Source organism: Lonchura striata, chromosome 2, assembly GCF_050655825.1.
Source record: "Lonchura striata isolate lonStrDom1 chromosome 2, ASM5065582v1, whole genome shotgun sequence".
Taxonomy (NCBI): Eukaryota; Metazoa; Chordata; class Aves; order Passeriformes; family Estrildidae; genus Lonchura; species Lonchura striata.
Genome location: NC_140704.1, coordinates 138,014,932 through 138,034,367, shown reverse-complemented (window position 1 = coordinate 138,034,367; position 19,436 = coordinate 138,014,932). Strand labels below are relative to the sequence as shown.

Below are 19,436 nucleotides of genomic sequence, written 5' to 3'. Positions count from 1 at the left end.
ATAAGCTTTAATTCATAAAATCTGTCTCTTAAATCTCAGTTTCTAGGACATATCTCAAATTACCAAATAGACTTTCTGAAAGCCCATTTTTGAAACAAGAGAGAATTTTACAATAAATATTAAAACAAAACTAGCATTACTTTTGAATGTAATTACAGTTGTAAAAGTTTTCTTTAAGAAAATGGAATGGAATGTGCCATGAATAGCCAGCTTGTATCAGAATTTGTAAAATGAGATAATAATTGCCTATCCCTAATGAACTGTTTTTTCTTTTCTAATTTGTCCTAGTACTGGGGAAACGTAGTTATAAAAAATACAGGTAGTGATCCTAGACTAAACTGAATAATTAGAATAGCACTTATTTCAAGTATTGAATATTTATTTCATAGCTATTCACTTTGAATGTAATCTAATGCATGATTATAAATAATTATAGATAATTCTTTATCTAAAGATTTGTATAGAAGATGACTTGTGATTTCACTTTAATAACTTAGAAATATAATCCTCTATGTGTGCATCATAAATAATAAATAAATAAATAAATGTGCACATATATGCTTTGTTTGTTTGCCTAGGGAAAGTATGAAGTATTTTATGCAGAGAAGGAGAGCATTGAAGGCAAATAGGGACTTAATCAGCCAGTATGAATTCTCTTTCAATAGGATCTAGATTCCTGTCCCTGTGATTATTCTGTGTGCAATATGTGGGTGACTACAGTGCTCACAGCCTCTACTGAATTGGAAATCAGACTGACATTCCTATGTTCTCCTGAAGGATCTGGGAAAATTCTGCTCTCAAAGATACCTCTGTAATGAGCTAAAAGGAAATATGGCATGTGCTTCGGAGTCAGCAACTGATCAACCAGTACTATGTACTGTTAGCCAATTCTAAACTTATCTTCGTCTTAGAAATGTGCCAATTTACTCCACTCATCTCATCTTGAGTTTAGTATGGAAAACAGCTCCAGGTGACCAAATCTGCTACATGGACAATTCCACACATTTGTTCAGCTAATTGCTTTTAGAAATAACAATGTAGTGCTAAGCAAACTAACAAAATTATACACATGCAACTACAACATAACATCGAATTACAGCTACATGTCAGCTGACACTGTTTCATTAGAAGTAATGGCACTATAGGAGAGAGAAAGCTAACACAAATCAAAGAAATGTAATCTGGAATGATGAGATACAAATTGAAGGGAGAAACATTATTCTATTTATTTATTTTACCATCTTCTATTTGACATTGTTTTGTGATCCAAGCCAATTAATCTTTCTAGCACAAAAATCCCAACAGAGCTCAAGGCAAGTGTAGATGCTTAATGACCGACAGAGCAGCCACCTTAGAGTGCAAAGAGAGGAACTGAACACAGTGAAAGCAAAGCATATCTACAACATCCTGCATTAGTTTAGTGAAGCAGCAGGTTTTTAACATGTATTCATCCTCAGATTTATTCTCAACTTTAGTTATAACATGCATCTGTGGTAGAGCCGATAGAATTCACATTGCATACTGTTCAATTGGCTTGCCATACCTTGTTAACCAAGTACTAAAATAACCAGCATGATCAGTGAAACAAAATCCATCACCTTTGAATGAAAATACTAATATTTTGGGTTTATCATATTGCATCAAATTGAAGTAAGTTCTTTACTATTTGGAAAAAAAAGTTGTATTTTAATAGAATAAGTCAGACAGGACCAAAACTGTATAATGATTTAGTTAATGCTTCTAAAATACTTTGAAGATGAAAAATCCAACTGGTAAATGTGCGCTAAGTATTATAACTACAGAAAGAGTATAATACTCTTAAGAGTATAAGACATCATCCTATGGGAATTTGCAGAAGCTATGTTTTGGAGAGAAAATAGGTTACCATTACATTAAGAAGTTTTTGCAGAAAAGTTTGCCCGTGTGTATTCAATGTTATGAATATTATGCATTATGAATGCAGCTCTGGATTCATGCAAAAAGCTTCAGTGTGTTTGATACTTTGCTGCCTCTTCCACTTGGGCTGCAATCAGCAAGCTGTGAAGGGAGGGCAGCTCAACCCTTTTTAGATCTGAGCCCAGTTCTCTAGTACTGCAGGTGTTTCAGGTTATAGAATGAATGTGTTGACATTCTGTAATTACAATAGAAAGAATTTATAAGACCCTGGTGTGCGACTCATTTTTAGCATGCAAATTCCCTGTTTTCAGTGTTTCAACTTTCAAAGGCTTGTGGCAGTTTAAAGGCAATCCTCTTATAAGTGTATAAATTGCAATGATTATAGGAACAAGTTGTAATTGTTTCTAGTAAGTTTTTAGGAGTCTTTGATGTTATGATTAGTGGTTTTGTATGTTAATATATTGATATGGGTGCTTATTTGCCTGGATGCTTGTATGCTGAAATGGTCACTAGGTTGCCTCAGCAAACAAATCTTTGATCTCAGTAGGTCTGTTTGGTTAGAAATAAAACCTAAAAGAAATTAAACAAGAACAGTGCATGTTCTGAAGTATTCACAAAGTGCTGAGATTGAAATACAAGGAAGGAAAGTCATAGTTTTGCAACCTGATCTGTAGGGTAAATGCCAAACACAGCTACACTAAGTTATTTTTATTCCATGTTTTCAAGTGGTTTTTTTGTTTCTCTTTTTTTTTTTTTTAACATATTGTAATGATTCTGTAGCTGCATTTAGAAAACTTTCACAGTGACTGTAGCAGACTGGTGCATAGTCCATGGTGCTATGGACTGAACCCAAGGCTCTTTGCACTGTTTCTAGATGCAAGACAAAAACCTGTGCACCTTGAACCAAAGGAGCTGTTAGATGTGGTGGGCTACATAAGGCATCTTTGGAGGGCAGCCTTATAAGAACTTGTACTGACTTGAAAAAATCTGAAAATTAGCATAAGACACAGTGATATCCATTCACCAATACACTCCAGCGTAGCATCATCACGTTGCCACACAGAGACTGGAATGTCAGACGTGCCAACCCTGAAATCCAGTTCCATTTATCTTATGCTACCATTCTGACATACAGTCTTTTCATAGTCCAATCAAATTCTCATTCTTCATATGAAACTGGATTTCAGTTAGTAGTCTACAATGTAAAATATAATGTAAAATAGAGAAATTATATCAAGTATGCAAAAAAAAAAAAAAAGTCAAAAAGAATTCACCTATTCAAAGCATATAGGTTTCATTGAGGTTTCCCAGAGCACTGACTCTCAGAGAGAAATGGATATTATGTTTTATGCCAGCTGATGTCCTTCAGTATTTATAAAGCATTTAATAAACTACAGTTACCATGTGGGTTTTTATATCACTAAAAGAAAAAAAAAGGCAAAACCAGAACATGGAAGAAAAATGGGAACAAAACCTGTCATTAAGGGGAGACTTAGTATTAATTTTCCTAGTATGCAACAGGTACATATTTATCTCAGTAGTTTACACAAGAAAGTAAGGAAAAAAATCAGTTTGTGTTTACCTTTGCTGTACACAATGCAGTTGTTTTTGCTGTCTTCTACTCCTTGCCAAGTCACATCCAGCAGCCACTTGGGGCCAGCAGTCAGTACCATAGGGACTGAAGCCTTTGTCTTCTGTAGGAAGGATGATAACAAACAGATGCCATTTGTTCGTCTTGATTAAGAACTTGAATAATAATGGTAATAATCATTTTATTTGCAAACAACAAAATCTCAAAACCCATAAGCCAAAGTCTTATTCCCCTGCCTCAGGATTTTTTTAAAGAAGACACAAGCAGGAAGCTTTAGTTCTTTCATTGATTGAATGGTGAAACTGTTATCAAGGATTTTTCTGAATGATATTGGATCAGATCTCCAAGATTACACAGATCTCTGGTGGCTGAGAATTATAAAGGGAATGCAGATGACTTTCACAGCAAAGAACCAAGTGTTTAGAAGTGAACTTTAGATACATTGTACCTCATTATCAATGGGATCTCACTATTTCCTGAAACAGACAGGAAAGAATTTAAAGAATTGGTATCCATTTCAAAGATCTGTCCTGGGTAACATTTGTATTATCATAGGAAATTGTTCTGAATGGATAATGGAATTTTTTACTCTTTCGCTATGTGTTGATGTGTGATCTTACTATGTCTGAAAGAGTAATAATGCTAATGATACACTGCATAAAGAATATAAAAGAAGTTGTATTAATACATTCAAAGACTTAAAAGTAAAGCAAGACATCTTCACATCTGAAAGGCATGCAGGTAATTTACCGTCTCCTGTCTGTATTTCAGATTCTATACTTAGAGAATGTTTTTATTTGAGGCAGAAGCCTGAAATTTATTAACAATTAACTCCTTTTACTAATCAAATTAGCAAAAATTCTGTGGGTAATCCTGAGTTTGTCAGTATGTGGCACTTAGACTTCTATATAGACAGTTCTTTTCTGCATCAAGAATTAAACCACAACAGAGAGTACAAAGTAAAACAGCCACAACACGACTTTTAAACTTTTAAATATTTTTTCGGGGATATAATTCTGTCCAAGACATTCCAACATTTTGGAAGATAATTTATTTGTTTTTATACTCCACCAGTAATTCTCTAGTTGTCTCAATCTATTTTTTATTGCAATATACTCTATTACTGACAAAGATAAAAAAATTTAAGATACTGAAAATCATATTTTCATGGACATTCAAGATGCTTTGCCAGCATTTATTATTGATAAGTATTCTAGAAATGTAGTGAAGAATAAAAACAGTTACCACAGAACATATTACATTCACAAAAGATACTTAAAATATTTATTGAAAATAAGATATTGCTTAAAATATTTTAGTCATATAAGATTAAATCAATAATATTAGATAATATATATTTACTATAATTACATTAATATTTTAATAACGATGACAGAAAAAGATTAAATGTCACAGGTCTTTATATTTGTGTGGGGTTTATATCTGTATAGACTGTAATACTGTTTTATAAAGTACACTACTTCTTACTTAATTTTCATTTTAGATTTTACATTTTTCATACATGTATTTGTGTATAAGTCACACTTCCATATGCACTCTATGACATTATTCATCTTCCCTATGTATTGGGGAAAAACAAATAGAAATTATGAATGAAATTAGGAAAAAGGAATGTAACATCTACCAAAAATACACCTACCTAGTGTAAAAATACTGAAGCAAGAGACTTGCAATGTCTCAACTCCTAATACTGCTTTCTCTATGGGAAGTTACAGAAAGTATGTTTTGCTTATATTAAGTATTACAAGAGTCAACTCAACTGCATGCACTTGTATTTTTAACTTAAATTCGAATTAATAATTGACCAGTAAACAAAAGTATTTTATTTTTTTTAATTTGGCTAAATAAATTTATATGTAAATTATCAAGAAGCCTGATATTATCAGTTATGAAATCAGTGTAAAGCATATACATATGGGCTATATAGAAAATAATGACATAAACAAGGCAAGAACTGAAAAAGAGATGCAACAGATGAGATGAAAGGTAATCAAAGTATCATCTCTATCTCCTATCACAGAAAAGTCTGAACTTTACTGCAATTTACACCAAAATAGCACTAAGGCTGCCATGGAAACAATTTAGAGTGGCCTTCCTCACATAGCTGAGAATCATACCCAAAGTGAATACAAGCTTAAGCAAGACTGCTGGCAACTATGGCTGCATAGCAATCATTAAGAGGAGGATCAGGACACACTCCAATACTTGCTGCATTTCTCCAAGTGCCATTTCAGTCAAGCCTTTAACATGTTTTTGTGCTTATATATGCTTTCAGTCTCTGGTAATCCCAAGTACATTCAAAAGACAGTGAAATATTATCCAGCTAGGAGACTTTTCCAAGTATACCACAAATTATTAAGACATTCAAAAAAGATTGGTTGTGGGCTTTTTTTCTAAAGTTGGAGGCCAAGTTAAAAAACAGAACAAACCAAAATTCTATCTTTTAAGTGCAGAAGGGATCATGTATTTAATTTTCACAAGATCTAATTCCTATTTCTGGTTTACTTCTTTCCAGACGTCTGACATTTCATTGTGTCTCTTCCATCTCTAAGGGTATTATCTGCATTAAGGTGGTATCAAAAAGCCTCAAATAATATCAGGATCTTCTTGTGCTGGGCAATAGTTTATCTACATAGACAGGGCAAATAATATGTCCTGGGAAAGGATTATACTTAACCACATACTGCTGAGGAAGAATGAGATACAGAGATACCGTTTGACTTTCTCATGGAGATTAATTTCTCCTTTAGTAAGTGGTAGGCTTAGTCCCAGGCCACTGCCCCAGTTTTCTCCAGACAAGGAGAGGGGCCCAGGCTTCATCCTTTCTGAGGTGAAGCAGCAGTGGCAGCAGGTAGACTGAGCACCAGCAGACAGCACGTGTGTCTGCTTTGCCATTTCCCATTTACAGGGCTTCTTTGGAACTTAAAGAGCTCCATGGTTATCACTAAATTAGGTTCCAGGTCAACTTGGCAGCTGAACTTGTAATCAGCTCTGCAGCTGTAAGTGGTCTCTAAACACTAGAGATAGGCTGGAGGAGGAACAGGGTGTTTCATCTTACAGCTCTGCTAGCCCAGAAGAATTGGTGGACACCTCAAAAGAATTTCCCATTCTCCCATGGCTCTGCTCCGAGAAGCTGTACAGATATGTAAATAAACTTATTTTAATATGAAAGCAAAACTTCACAAGACCCCAGCTGCTTGTAAAGCTTGGCAGCTCCACTGAGGGATACCAGCAGTGGCTTCCCTTTGATGCACCTTACTGGCATATTGTGTGAGCTGTAAGGCAGGTGAGGACCACAGCAGCAGCTCTTGGGGTCTGGCATCCTGTGAGGTTTACAAATTCATAGGTGTTCACCACTGAGGGAAGCTTGCTCTTGTTGTGCCTTATTACATAGTAAGAACTGAAGCAAGCCTGCTGATTCGGAAAAGGCCATTTCCTTAAAATGGTTAAAATGAAAAGACCCCAGTCCAAGATAACAAGAAGCTATGGTTAAATCAGTCATGCCTTTATCACCTCAAGATTAGACTACTGCAATGCGCTACACCTGAGGCTACATTTTAAATCCATTTGAAAGCTGAAGCGGGTGCAGAATGCAGCAACCCGCTTCTAAAGCAGGATATCGTGCTTTGAGCACATTACACCAGTGCTTTTTAATTTGCACTAAGTGCCTGTGGAATTTAAGGCACTGGTTACAACCTCTGAAGCCCAGGACCTGTCTGTTTGAGATACCTAATTGAGACCTGCCAGGTCCTTTGTCTCAACGGTACAACCACAGCTGAGAACCACCAAGGAAGATGAAAAAGGGCTTTCTTGGCTTGACACCGAAGAAAGTCTTGGCAGGGCTATACATTCTTCATGACAGCTCTTTTAACTTTGAGACATCCTACTTGAATTAAAGTATGTTCATGCTCTCAGAGAGTTCCATGAAAATCATCCTGTAATTCAAAAGACGTATTTGTCATACTGCAAAGTGTAGTTGGTCATTCCCAAAATAGTGGTGGTAGGTGTTGCCTACTTTAAACTCTTGTTTGGGGTTTTTCAAAGTGCTAGCAGGAATATCTCTAGCTTAAGAAATGTACCTTTTTACACACAAGAAAAAAGCTTTCTTGATACAGAAGCAACAGTATTGCAGCTGTTTACAAATAAGACCTCAAAAACCAAACATAGTTTTATTTCTCCTTCCAAAAGAGCTGCTACACATTATGCAAAAGCTTACAAAATATTCTCCCTGCTGCCCAAGCATGACCACAAGGCTCTGCTAACCCAGGTGTCTGTAAGATGGGACCATAGAGTAATTACCTCAGGTTTTTCAAATGAGGGCACATTATAGACCCACAGTATTGTTCACTGCTCTACACTAGGTAACTCTACATTCTACACTTGAGTGATGTTTCCCTGAAAATGCAATTTCTCCTAATGTTTTCATGCCATAACTAGACAAATTTGACAAGGACAAGCAGGGTCAAAACTGTGATCTCTCAGGGAACAATTAGAATTAGCTAATGAGGATAAAAGAGGTCAGGCAGGCATCCACTTTTCACTAACCTTTGAAGCAACTGGACAAACAAGGGAGGTAACCCTCAATAAATGTTTATATTCAGTCAAGAGGTTAATGGAGATAAAAATAGCCATCACAGCAGGCCGAAAATAGTTTTGCACTCTTGCTAAATGGAATCAATGCTGACAAGTAACATTAGATAGGCTCTTCCCTGCAAAGACTTCTAACATATGATGTGTGTGGCCTGGCAGAAGCTTGAGGAAACCCCCACGCTGAAGAAAAAAAAAATACAGCATGATCAAGTTGTTTGGAATCTATGAAATTCTGATGTCAAATGCCCGATCAGTGCTAGCTGTTTCTTCAGAAGCTGTGCTACTGAGCTCATGTTCAGTAAGTCACTGTGACATGACCATCCTGTCCCAGGCACGGTGTTCCAAGAAGTGTTCAGCATTATTTAAAGAGATGCACTGATACTCAAAGGTTTTGTTTCTTACTGTATTTTGGTTCCTGCAAAAAGATTTTCTTTCTAAACCTCCCAAGGAGGCTGAGTTCCCATGAAAGATAAAGAATATTACCAGAATATCTTCATGACCTTCGAGAAAGTTCCCATGCAATGTCCCCTGGGCAGAGTTAGTTTATATAGTCAATTAAAAACAAGAGTGTACTGGGAGGAGAGCTGTAAACATATCTCAGGTGCCTTCAGATACGAGTCTGGGCTAGCAAAACACCAGTTAATACACTGACAGAGGTTTCTTCTTTGAAATCAATTTAAATTCAATTGGATCATCACAGGGTTGACACGCTGAAACTGCAGAAGATCCCTTCTTGAGAGGTTGGGTTCACCTTTGATGATCACCAGCAAACTTTGTAAGCTCATCAAATCAATTCAGTTGGGAAAGGCTCCTAAGGGTCATTCTGGACAGTGCAATAACAGATATCTGCATAGGTCTCAGACTATACTGGATTAATTAATATTTGTTTTAAGATGTTTCTGAATAACAAGAAGAGTGGTAACTCCATTTTATCACCTCTCACACTAACTGTCTAAGTGCATTTCTTTACCTTATAACTGATTACAAATTCATGAAGCTGTAAGACAATCCCATCCAAACAGCCCAATGGACAGAGATCTGCATCTTGTTGTTCATTTGTATGCAATCAGCTGGACTGTCTTTCACTTCCTGTAGCTTCCCTGAAAACTCTTATCTTTTTTCAAGGAGGATTCAGTCTTGGAAGAATATTTATCTCAAGGGCTTTTCTGGAACACCTGCTAGTCAAGGCCCATGGAAGCACTTCACAGTGCCACATCATTCTTTGCTAGACATGCAGAGGCAACTCTTCTCCACTAACACAACGCTGGAGTTATCAGGACGTTTTCAGTGCTGTGGTTCCATGCTGATGACATCACTAATTAAAGGAAAGACATGACAGTCTCCAGCTAGAAACACCCACTCTAGAATCTTACAATTGCACCAGCATTCGAGATTTCCTAGCCCCCACTATGTCTGCAGGGGAGATCTTGAAACTTGAACTAAATGCAAAAGAAATTTTGCAATCCTTAGTCCTTGTGGCTGAAAAAAATTCAAACCCAAAGCCACAAACTTTGAAAACTTGATATCAACATAATGCATGCAGTTAATTTTACCTACATCTTCAGACAGCATGGAATAACTCTTTCAGTTACTACTTTACAACTTTATGGGACTCAGGATTTCAGAGGAATGTTCAAGAATCTGTAGATCTGCACAAATTGTTACTTTTGATGGGCCATGAAACTAGTGATGAAGAAAAGAAGTGTCTACTTCCCACTATCTTTTTTTGTGATAGTATAAGAAAAATACTGGTAACAGTTGAAGAGGCTGTGTTCAAACCAAAGCCTTTAAATGTATCAAAAACACACAAAAAAAAAAGGGGGGTGGGGGGGAAATGTGTACACAGATGGAATCCCGAAAGACAGCTGGGATTCCCTGCAACTGAGAAACCCTGCTGTTTACCCCAAGGGATCATCACTTGTCAAGTGACAAGGCTGAACATACATTTCACTACCTATCACTATGTACATTTCGTCCACAAACCGAAAGTAGACAAAAGAAATTATTCAAATAACAAACCCCCACACCCTAGCTGTATTAATATTTTCCAACATTTGTCAGGATTTTAATATTATTTCCAAACTTTCATTACTATCAAATGTGATTGCCTAATGAAAATTAAATGTGTGATAAACATGGGGTTCAATTCATTTTACCTCACTAGGGTGCATTTTTTTCAAATCTGTAAAATAAACATAAATCAAATGTCATTGTAATTTATGTACAAAGTAATACTGTCAAAAGCAATTTGTTATTTTTAATTCAGGATGCCCTTGGAACCCATATTCAAACTCTTCCCCAGTTCTAAACACTTTTAAATAAATCCATATTATGGAATAGCTGGACCTATCTGAGTGCTGGTGATTGCTTCTGTGGTCCTGGAGGAGGTGACAACCAACTGATTGGAACAGGAATGGAAAAGCTGGAAAATGAATCTCTGAACACTCAGTGATCGTCCACTGCCCACATCATTCTGTCTTGATGGGCTTTCTACTGCAGTCCTTCCTTCCTCTGAAGTCTTCACCTGGCTTCATTCCATAGTTGCTGCTCCCCTGCCCTTTCCTCTCTCATCTTTTTTCCCATTTTATAAATACCTGACTATGTACAGCTAACTTCCTTTCTCAAAGAGCATGGAATGGATAGCAGTGTATTTTGCCATCACTTTCTTGACTTCACTTTTTCATTTTATTTTTCCTTTTACTCTTTTCTTGTTCATTTTGTTCTTTGGGAAAGTGGTGTATGTATGTAAAGTGTGTTCACGAAATAAACAGAAGCAGGAAATCGTAATTTGTATTATGCCGTGATTAGCATAAATGTGCTGAGGATATTCTGAAAATTGACAACTCTGAGTGAGTCATCTCTCTTGTGAGTTGATACCTGTGGGTAGCACGAGCACTGTCAGTGTGTCTTAGTGTTCGGGTATCTGCCATGGGTGTTGAACCTTCCTGCTTTGCTGCACCTGTCCCAATGAAATCACACACTATATAACTTATCTTTAGACAAGATATAATGCAGAACTGCTTGCACACTTTCACATTGAATTATCAGTGCATTTTTCCTACTGGGTTAACCTCACTGTTGTAAATTACTGTGTATTCTAAGAGTTTAATCTCTCTTTCTACTAATGAAGCTATGTTGATATTTGCCAGTAAACACTTTCTGAATGCACTTGCTTGAATGTAACTTATGTCACTTTTGCCAAACATTTCTCACGTAAGATAGATGAACACCCTGCTCAGTATTGCTCAGCTGCAATTCTGCAAACATTGAATTTAGTCTGGATAGGCTGACGGACCAAACTGTGGGATAAACCATCAGTCCCTGGTAAGCTCCTGACAACTGGTCTCTCACTTTGCACACATATCATTCGGGCTTGGGGCAGTTAATGTGACAATAGGTATTTCGGATGATCAAGGGGACAGTTACAGAAGTTTTTCCAGAAGACATGAAGTAATTTATATTGCATATGGATTAATTCTGCCTGGTCCCATGGTGTAGCTATTTACATCAAAGCCATCCAAAATGCTGTGTCTCCAGTTTAGTTTAGTGTGATACTGAATTAGTTCTAGTTTAGAGCAATTTTGTATTGTTTTTATTTGTTATATATTTTTTTTTTTTAATCCTGGAATGGATGATTTAAATCACCTTTTAGAGAAGTCCAAATTTCATATATCTTATGTTTATTTTTATCTAAGGAATAGAAAAAGGGGTAATGATAGAAGGGCGAATGGCTTTGAACACAAGGAAAGTAGGCTTAGATTAGCTACAAGGAAGAAATGCTTCACAATGAGAATGGTAAGGCACTGGCACAGGTTGCTCAAACATTAAGATTCCCTACATGCCAGGCTGGATGGGGCATTGAGCAGTCTGGTCTAGTGGAAGGTGGCCCTGCCCCACACAGGGGAGTTTGAACTGGATGATCTTTAAGGCCATTCCAACCCAAACCATTCCATGATTTTATGAATCCATTAAAAATACAACAACAACAAAAAAAAAAAAAAAAAAGGCATAAAGCCTTCTATAAATCCTCCCTTACACAGAATTACAGAATAGCCAGAATAGCTAGTTATAGACTCTGCTTATTATATATTTTTATTACTTTGTTTGGAACTGCAACTCAGGTTGTGTATTTTACTTTAGGAAAGTGAATGCTTTTGCCATGAAAGATGAATAAGTCATGCTTTACCAGTAGTTAAAGATAACTTTTTTTAATTTCAACCTTTTTTTTCTTTCTCCCTAAAGAGAGAGAAAATAAAAAGTTCTTTGTATATGCTTGTCCCATATTTTAACTGTATAAACGAGTGCAGCTCTATTAGGATTACATTTCCAATGAATATTGTGAGGTCTTTATGAAATACATATTCAGTACAAAGGCGTATTCAATGGTGTAGGTATTGCAGCATAATTCTCTTGGTGATGCATTACACAATATTTGAACTTCACTGGTGCACACACTGAATGCACACAAAATATTATATATAAATTCCCCTCTAATTTGAAATAGAATAGAATACCTTTCTTGAGGATTTTAAAAGATTTTTTATGCATCCTTTTATTAGCTATTTATATATATCTCTTTACTAAGAGGAAACGTGGTACTTTAAAGTAAGCTCATAAATCCAACATGCAATCCTCTGCCCAAGTTTTATATTTGTTATGATAGAATAATCATTTAAGGTAAAAGTTTAATGCATGATTCAACAACCAGAAGCCTGTATGTATGACTTTGATTAATTATTTTTAGTTCGGTTAAAGCATCCCAGTTTATCTCCTTTTAAGATTATCCTTGACATATTTAGAAATCCTAATGCAGATTTTATGGCCCACACCTATTCCTGATGGTGCTAATGGACTAGGCATAATGAATCATTCTAATTTGGATGAAAGGACCACACAACATTGTGGCAGTCCTTTAGAGAATTAAGGCTCAATTCTGATCTTCCAGACTTATGAATGCATTTTTGGGATTAGGCCGCGTATCTGTACATCTGTTGAGTCTCAAGGGGTGTATACTCAGCTAAGTATTCTGACCTTCCAATGTACTGTATCAAATGTGTGGCCTTGGGATATGAAAGGATTTGATTACAACTGTATTTTAACACTGATTTAATATATAATTATGGGGTAAAACCTAATTCCTCCTTACATCCTCATGTAGAAAATTCCATCACTATTAAGCAGACAGTAGGATATTTTTTCCCCAGCGAGCGTGATAGTAAATGGAAGAAATTGAAACACCCACCCAGAATAATGTAAAATCAAGGACAATCTTCTTAGGGATGGCTTTAAAATCAGCTTCTTGTGTCCATAAAAAAACAAACTCAAATGGTCTTCTGTGAGTTTGTTGCTAGTTGGTACACTGGTGCATTATGCATAATGCTTGACAGTTTATGTAAAAAAAAAAAGAAACAAGAATTTCTTAGTGATTCTTATTATTACTCTGTGCTTTTTTGTTAATAAGTAATGAGGAGAGCAATTAACTTTACACACACACTATGTAACACTGATAGAAACTTTTATAAATAATTTGAATTATCTGATTATTATCTATTCACTTATAATTTCTGTTTTTCTAGTATATGAAAATGGAATGTTGTAAAATTTCCTTTAGCTGGTTAAACTTTGATAAAATATGCTTTGTGTTTTCATGTATTTTTTTTTTATTCCACTGAAAACCCCTTCCCAAATATTTTCAGTGAAAAACACCTCAAAATATTAAAATAGATTTCAAAAGGAAATCAGTTCAATAGATTTCAAGGTATGACTGTGCAGTATTTTAGAGATTTCAATTTTTTTTCTACGCCATCAAATATTGCATAGATTTTAAAATAAATACTAGTGGTATTAAGCAACTGATTAATATGAGGATTTCAGAGAAAATACTCTGCAAAATTTTGTGTTTTCTCATCAATATGATCTTTCACAGATCTGAATTATAGATTCATGGTTCTCACATTTTCTTTATCATTTCTGAAAGCTTGGACCAAGAAGACGAACTGAGCAGAGCAACACCTCTACCCTGCAAGCAGTTACTTTCTTCCAGTTGAAGAATATACTATACATAATCAGGCAATTTTTTCCCCCACTGTCTTAAATGCATGAGGATTTTATATAACTGTTCTCACACAAAAATTAAAATTTCCCTAAAATGCCCAATGACAGATTAAAAGTATCCTCAGGTTTTGTAGTTTGTATGATATTGTTGTGTAAAACAGTTCTCATTTAAATTGTTTCAGTATACTGATTATATTCAGCATGACTAAGAACTGCAACTACACCAGTTTCTATGAAAAAAAAGAGTTTCAAAAGAATGGGTGAAGGTCTTTCACTGGGACTGGAGATAAAGATGGAGAATCCAGCAGCAGGACTGGTGAGTACAGGGCTCTGGTTCCAGTAGACTCAACAAATAGCTCAGATGAGAATCTAAAGTCCAGGAAAACTGCCTGTAGCTTCGAGATTAGCTTTTTCACACTCTTCCTGAGTTAAACCAGTACAAGCATCATCATGAATGCATAATTATGATTAGGCACTGTACTATTGCATAATAGATCTTAACATCTGGAAACAAAGAAGTAGTGTAGGAATTCTGTTTTTAGGCTTCTGGTTTTGAACACAATGAAGTTAAGGGTAAAAGACTTTCTATAAAGAAAAACAGTTCCAAGAATATGCATTTTACTTGGAAATTTCATACAGATACTTATGAAACATTTACACATAAAAGAAGGGGTAAAAGGGAGATAGGGACCCAGTGCTATGTTTAAAACTTGAAAATAAAAATAAACAAAGATTAAACCCCTCCCATACTAACATATTTTAGAGAACTAAAAAAAAAACCTACTATCACTTGAAATAAGTAACAAGACAAAGAAACTGGAAGCTTGACAAGTTTACTTAAAGCATCTTTTTCTCAGAAAAAAAAATTGATTTTTTGAAATCCTTTGCAGCAAGAATTTCCCTATGAACCGAAGTTCATTTCTGGGACTGATGGATATACACAGGCTGGTATCCTATGTTTAAATGACAGTGTTGATAAAAGGATGATTGCTTAAAGGGAGCTGATGGATTCATTCACTTCCATGTGTAGGAGCAAAACAGTGTGAATTTGACAAATGCAGTAACTGGGTACATCTATGACTAAAGACTGTTGGTATCAGCCTCTTGTCAGTTGCCAGTTTATCGATGAAGCCACTTCAGGCCAGCAGCGCTGCAGCTCAGTGTTCTCTAATGACACCTTGGGACCTGTAAAGATTCTGAGATCACAAATCCAAGGCGTGGTTCTCAAGTGGGAGTGGGCTGACTTTCAAAAGTAGGAAGAATCAAAAAGAACAACAAATTTGCACATAGATCCTATACAGGGGTCAGGTTAATTTTTGTTGTTGCTGTATGAAATGAAAACTCACAGTGGTAATAAGAGTCAAGCTTAGTACCACCACACTGCAGACTGAATTTAAGTGGTTAGAAAACTATTCTACTGCTGGCTAAGACCAGTTTCACAAAAAATTACTTTTTAATTCCAAAAGGTAATTTTTCCTTGAAGGTCTTCCCTGCTTCAAAGAACAGCCAATGCAATCCAATAAAATCAAATCCTTTATCCTTCCAGTAATTTTTTTTAATGAATTTTCAGATACCTGAGAAAGAAAAAATAAAAAAGAAAAAAAAAGACAGCTTCCAAATATTCCTAGCACTTCAAGATACCAATGAAGCAAGTAAAAGGGAAAGAAAGACTGTCAGTTGTGTGTTATGGAGCCAAGAAAGCAACCTAACACCACAAAGCACCAGAGGTAAATCAAACTTGCAAAGAGCAAAAACTTTAGAAATTGGAAGAATCAGAGCAGACCAGCCTATCATGCCCCACACGTTAGTACAACTTAATACCAGAATTTCTCTTCTTATCACAGAATTAGGCATTAAAATGCCACACTACTTCAGCCACCACACCTCGTGGTGTTTCAAACAACTACCTCGTATCACTTGGCACTAAGTGGTAGCAGCTTTTCAAGGCAGACTTGACCCTGGCCTTCCAGCTGAGCAGGGCTTTTCCCTGCTCCCAAGAGATATCAGCCTTCAGGTGAGGTGTGAAGCTGCCAGCAGCATGGGGCATGTTCTCTTGTGGCAGCCTCCAGGCTTCAGGGTTGCTACAAACTCTGCACAGGTCTGCTGTGGTCCCCACAAGCCTTCTCTGCTTTTCAGGGTAGGAAATGAAGAATTGCCTGATTCTCACAAGTCAGATCCTATTTGCACATTGAAGGGAGGTCGTCAGCTCTGCACAGCCTCTGATAGCTCAGGTTGGTTCTGAGGTGAGCAGTTGGATGATGCAAATCTGTCTCTTCACTCCTCCACTGCAGAGGTGACCTTTGATCAAACTTTCTTTTACTAAGCTGTGGATGGTGAAGAACTAAACACAAGCTACAACATCAAACAAAAGAAGCAGTGCTTAAACCCAGAGCTGCTGGTGCCATGGTTTGAGGTTCACATCAGCCACTGGAAGGAAAAAAGGGATGCTCAGGACAAAGCGGTCCTGTTCCATGCAACTCAGAGAGATCCAGCCCCTGGTCCTTGAAAGTTCAAGTGAAACTTGATTTGCAGCCACACCTTGGGCAGTGGGCAAGTGCTGGGAGAGCTGAGAGAGATCTGGACAAAGAGTGATGGGAGGCAGAGGCAGGGGGCAGTGGGCTCCCTTAGTATTATAAAAATGCATCTTATTCTGTTTTTAATCAACGAACCTTATCCAGCAATCAAGGCAGATATATAATAAGCTGAGCTACTCTGTAAATCTAAACATTTCCCACAAATAGAAAAGATACAGCCTGAGCTCTCTGATTGTTACTACGGCAACTATCTAAAATGAAAATCTTGTTAACCCTTTGCATGCTGTAGCCACCCATGCATCAGTGTTAGCTGACTTCTGTGCACTTATCTCTCCCTTTTCCCCCTCGAGAAATTCATAATTGTATTGCTTCACAGTAGTTATGCTCTGGTTATCCTGTTTGAGACTGAAAGAACTGTGATAGGTGGTAGTTTCATAGGTACAGCCGAGTTTTGTTACTTGCTCATTACTGGGATTATAGTTCAAAAAACAACTAAGAAAACAGAAGAGAAAATCCTTAGATTACTACCCAAGGCCTGGGATTTTGATTAAAACCTTGACAACTGGAATGGGATGTTTTCTAATAAACCACACTCCTGCCTTTTTTCTATTAGTTACAAAATGATTTTTGACTGTAAAAAGCATATTTTTCAGAGGAATTATATCTCTATACTGCATTATAAGCAGGCTACTTTTCAAACACTTTTTTCAAGCTTCTCTTTCTTAAGTACTTCACAGAAGACTGCCAGGGATTTTAACAAAATAATATGTTAACCACAGTGCATTGAAAACTAAGGGATAGGTATTTGACTAGAAAAATGCCTTAAATGCAAGAAAATTTAGACAAAAAGAAAACTGATTTTCTAATTTTTACAAGTCAGAGATAATATTACAATCAAATTTATACTTGTACGTACCTGGATATTCAAGACAGTTTACTTATAATATTTATTTGGCAGCATCATGACAAAGTGAAACACTTCAGTTCTTACATCTTCGATAATTCATCATTCAAAACAACAGAAGTCATGGAAATGTTCCCATATCCAAAGTAAAAGACGCAGGATGTGGTCCATAGACATCAATTCTATTGATTCTTTTACCTTCTGCCTACCATGTAATCAACAATTCTATTTCTGCCCTTCAGTACTGGGCAGAAATAGAATTTTATGGAATTTATGGAATTTTCACTTTCTTGTTACTGAGAGTGAAATGCTTAATTGATATTTGACAGAATTACTGCATTCACTTCAACATAGATAAATTTAAAAGATCATTACTTGAATATTAATGTAGAATTGAACAACACATAGATATTAATAAATAACATGCTTTTCCATATAAAAGCAAAATATACACGTATATGAACCCATATAATTTGAAGTGACTGAAGCAGTGTGTAAATTATCTTAAGATCTTGAATGGTGTCCACATAAACTAACATTATCAAGCTTTCAATACACTAAAATAAAGACACCATTTACAATAAAATATTAGTTAAATATCAGTACTATAATAATCAGTTTTATTAAAAAGAACCACTGACTAATTTTAAGTTTACCTAGAATTGTTTGAAAGTTTGAGAAAATAACTGGTTTAAAAAAGAAATTGGATTCCCTTAATAAATGTGCATGGCAGAGAATGATGCTGGAAGCCTTAATATGTGCTCCTCTTATTTACAGAAAATTAAACCCATTGAAGTGAACAAGTTAACGTCACTTCTTCTTAATAAACACCTATATGACAAAAAAAGCTCCCAGACCTTGCCTGTACTGTAAATAAACAGAAGGACAGATTAATGGCACTGGGCAAAAATGACATTTCTTGTCTTATCCATTTTTTTTTAATTGTTTAATGTTGATAATTTAAGATTTTGGATAAGAGTGAGTGAGGTGCATAACACATGTAAGGATGGTGCTGGAATATACACTCAGGTAAGAAAATGTTTACCGGGAGAATGACTTGAATTATTTTCTCTGACTCAGGATGTGTTCCAATTGTATTTTTCAACTTCTGAATAATTTCCCATTTTTTAAAATTAATATGATATATAGCATTCAAAGTAACCTACCTTTCACATTTTTTTCAAAATCTATTTCATAAAGTCAAATGGACTTCATTTTCTAGAATCAAATCCAAATTTACAATACTATAATCACTAGATTAATCCTAAAGGCTTTTCAAACATCAAGTCTATTTATCAGCATTGGCTTATTTCCCAGGAATATGACCAAAATAATCTAGAAATGTACTGGCTAGTCAACATTCTACACATAATTCTAGGGAGTGATAACAATCCAAATTTTCTACGGTTTTATTTCAAGTAAGATTGTTTTCTTTTGAAAAAGTAGTATCACTATTTATTTGTTTATATATTTATTTATTATTCCTCCAATTCCACCTTGTTTCCATATTACCTTTAAATTTCTGAGTTTCCCAAACTGGCCTGCTGACCAACTGACTTAAGTTTACCATATGTCCTACTAGGTATGTACAGATCCCACACCCTTTGGCTTTGGTATAGTTGTATATAATTATTTTGAGAGGGAAAGATTATTTGTATGTGATTTATTTGTCCAGATCCATTACAAGGACTTGTCTTCTTTGGGAGAAATTAGGGTAAAATATTTTCTTCCCTGAAGAATCTTTAAAGACCTGGGGAAACTTCACGACATATTCTCCAGAGAAGTCCTCCCTTCTTGTGTGTATTTGTCCTTCTTGATCAGGCCCAAAAAGAGTCATGGAGCTTAC

At 35.9% G+C, this 19,436-nt stretch overlaps 1 protein-coding gene across 6 annotated transcripts in view; it reads right to left on the bottom strand.

Moving 5' to 3' along the window:
* ZFPM2 (zinc finger protein, FOG family member 2) overlaps nt 1-19,436 on the bottom strand; it is a 304,484-nt gene that overhangs the window by 106,252 nt on the left and 178,796 nt on the right. For all 6 annotated transcript variants that reach the window (XM_021546439.3, XM_021546440.3, XM_085572437.1 and 3 more), the window contains one exon: nt 3,479-3,590. In XM_021546439.3, coding sequence (XP_021402114.2) covers nt 3,479-3,590 — 112 coding nt within the window. The remainder of the gene's footprint in view (nt 1-3,478; nt 3,591-19,436) is intronic.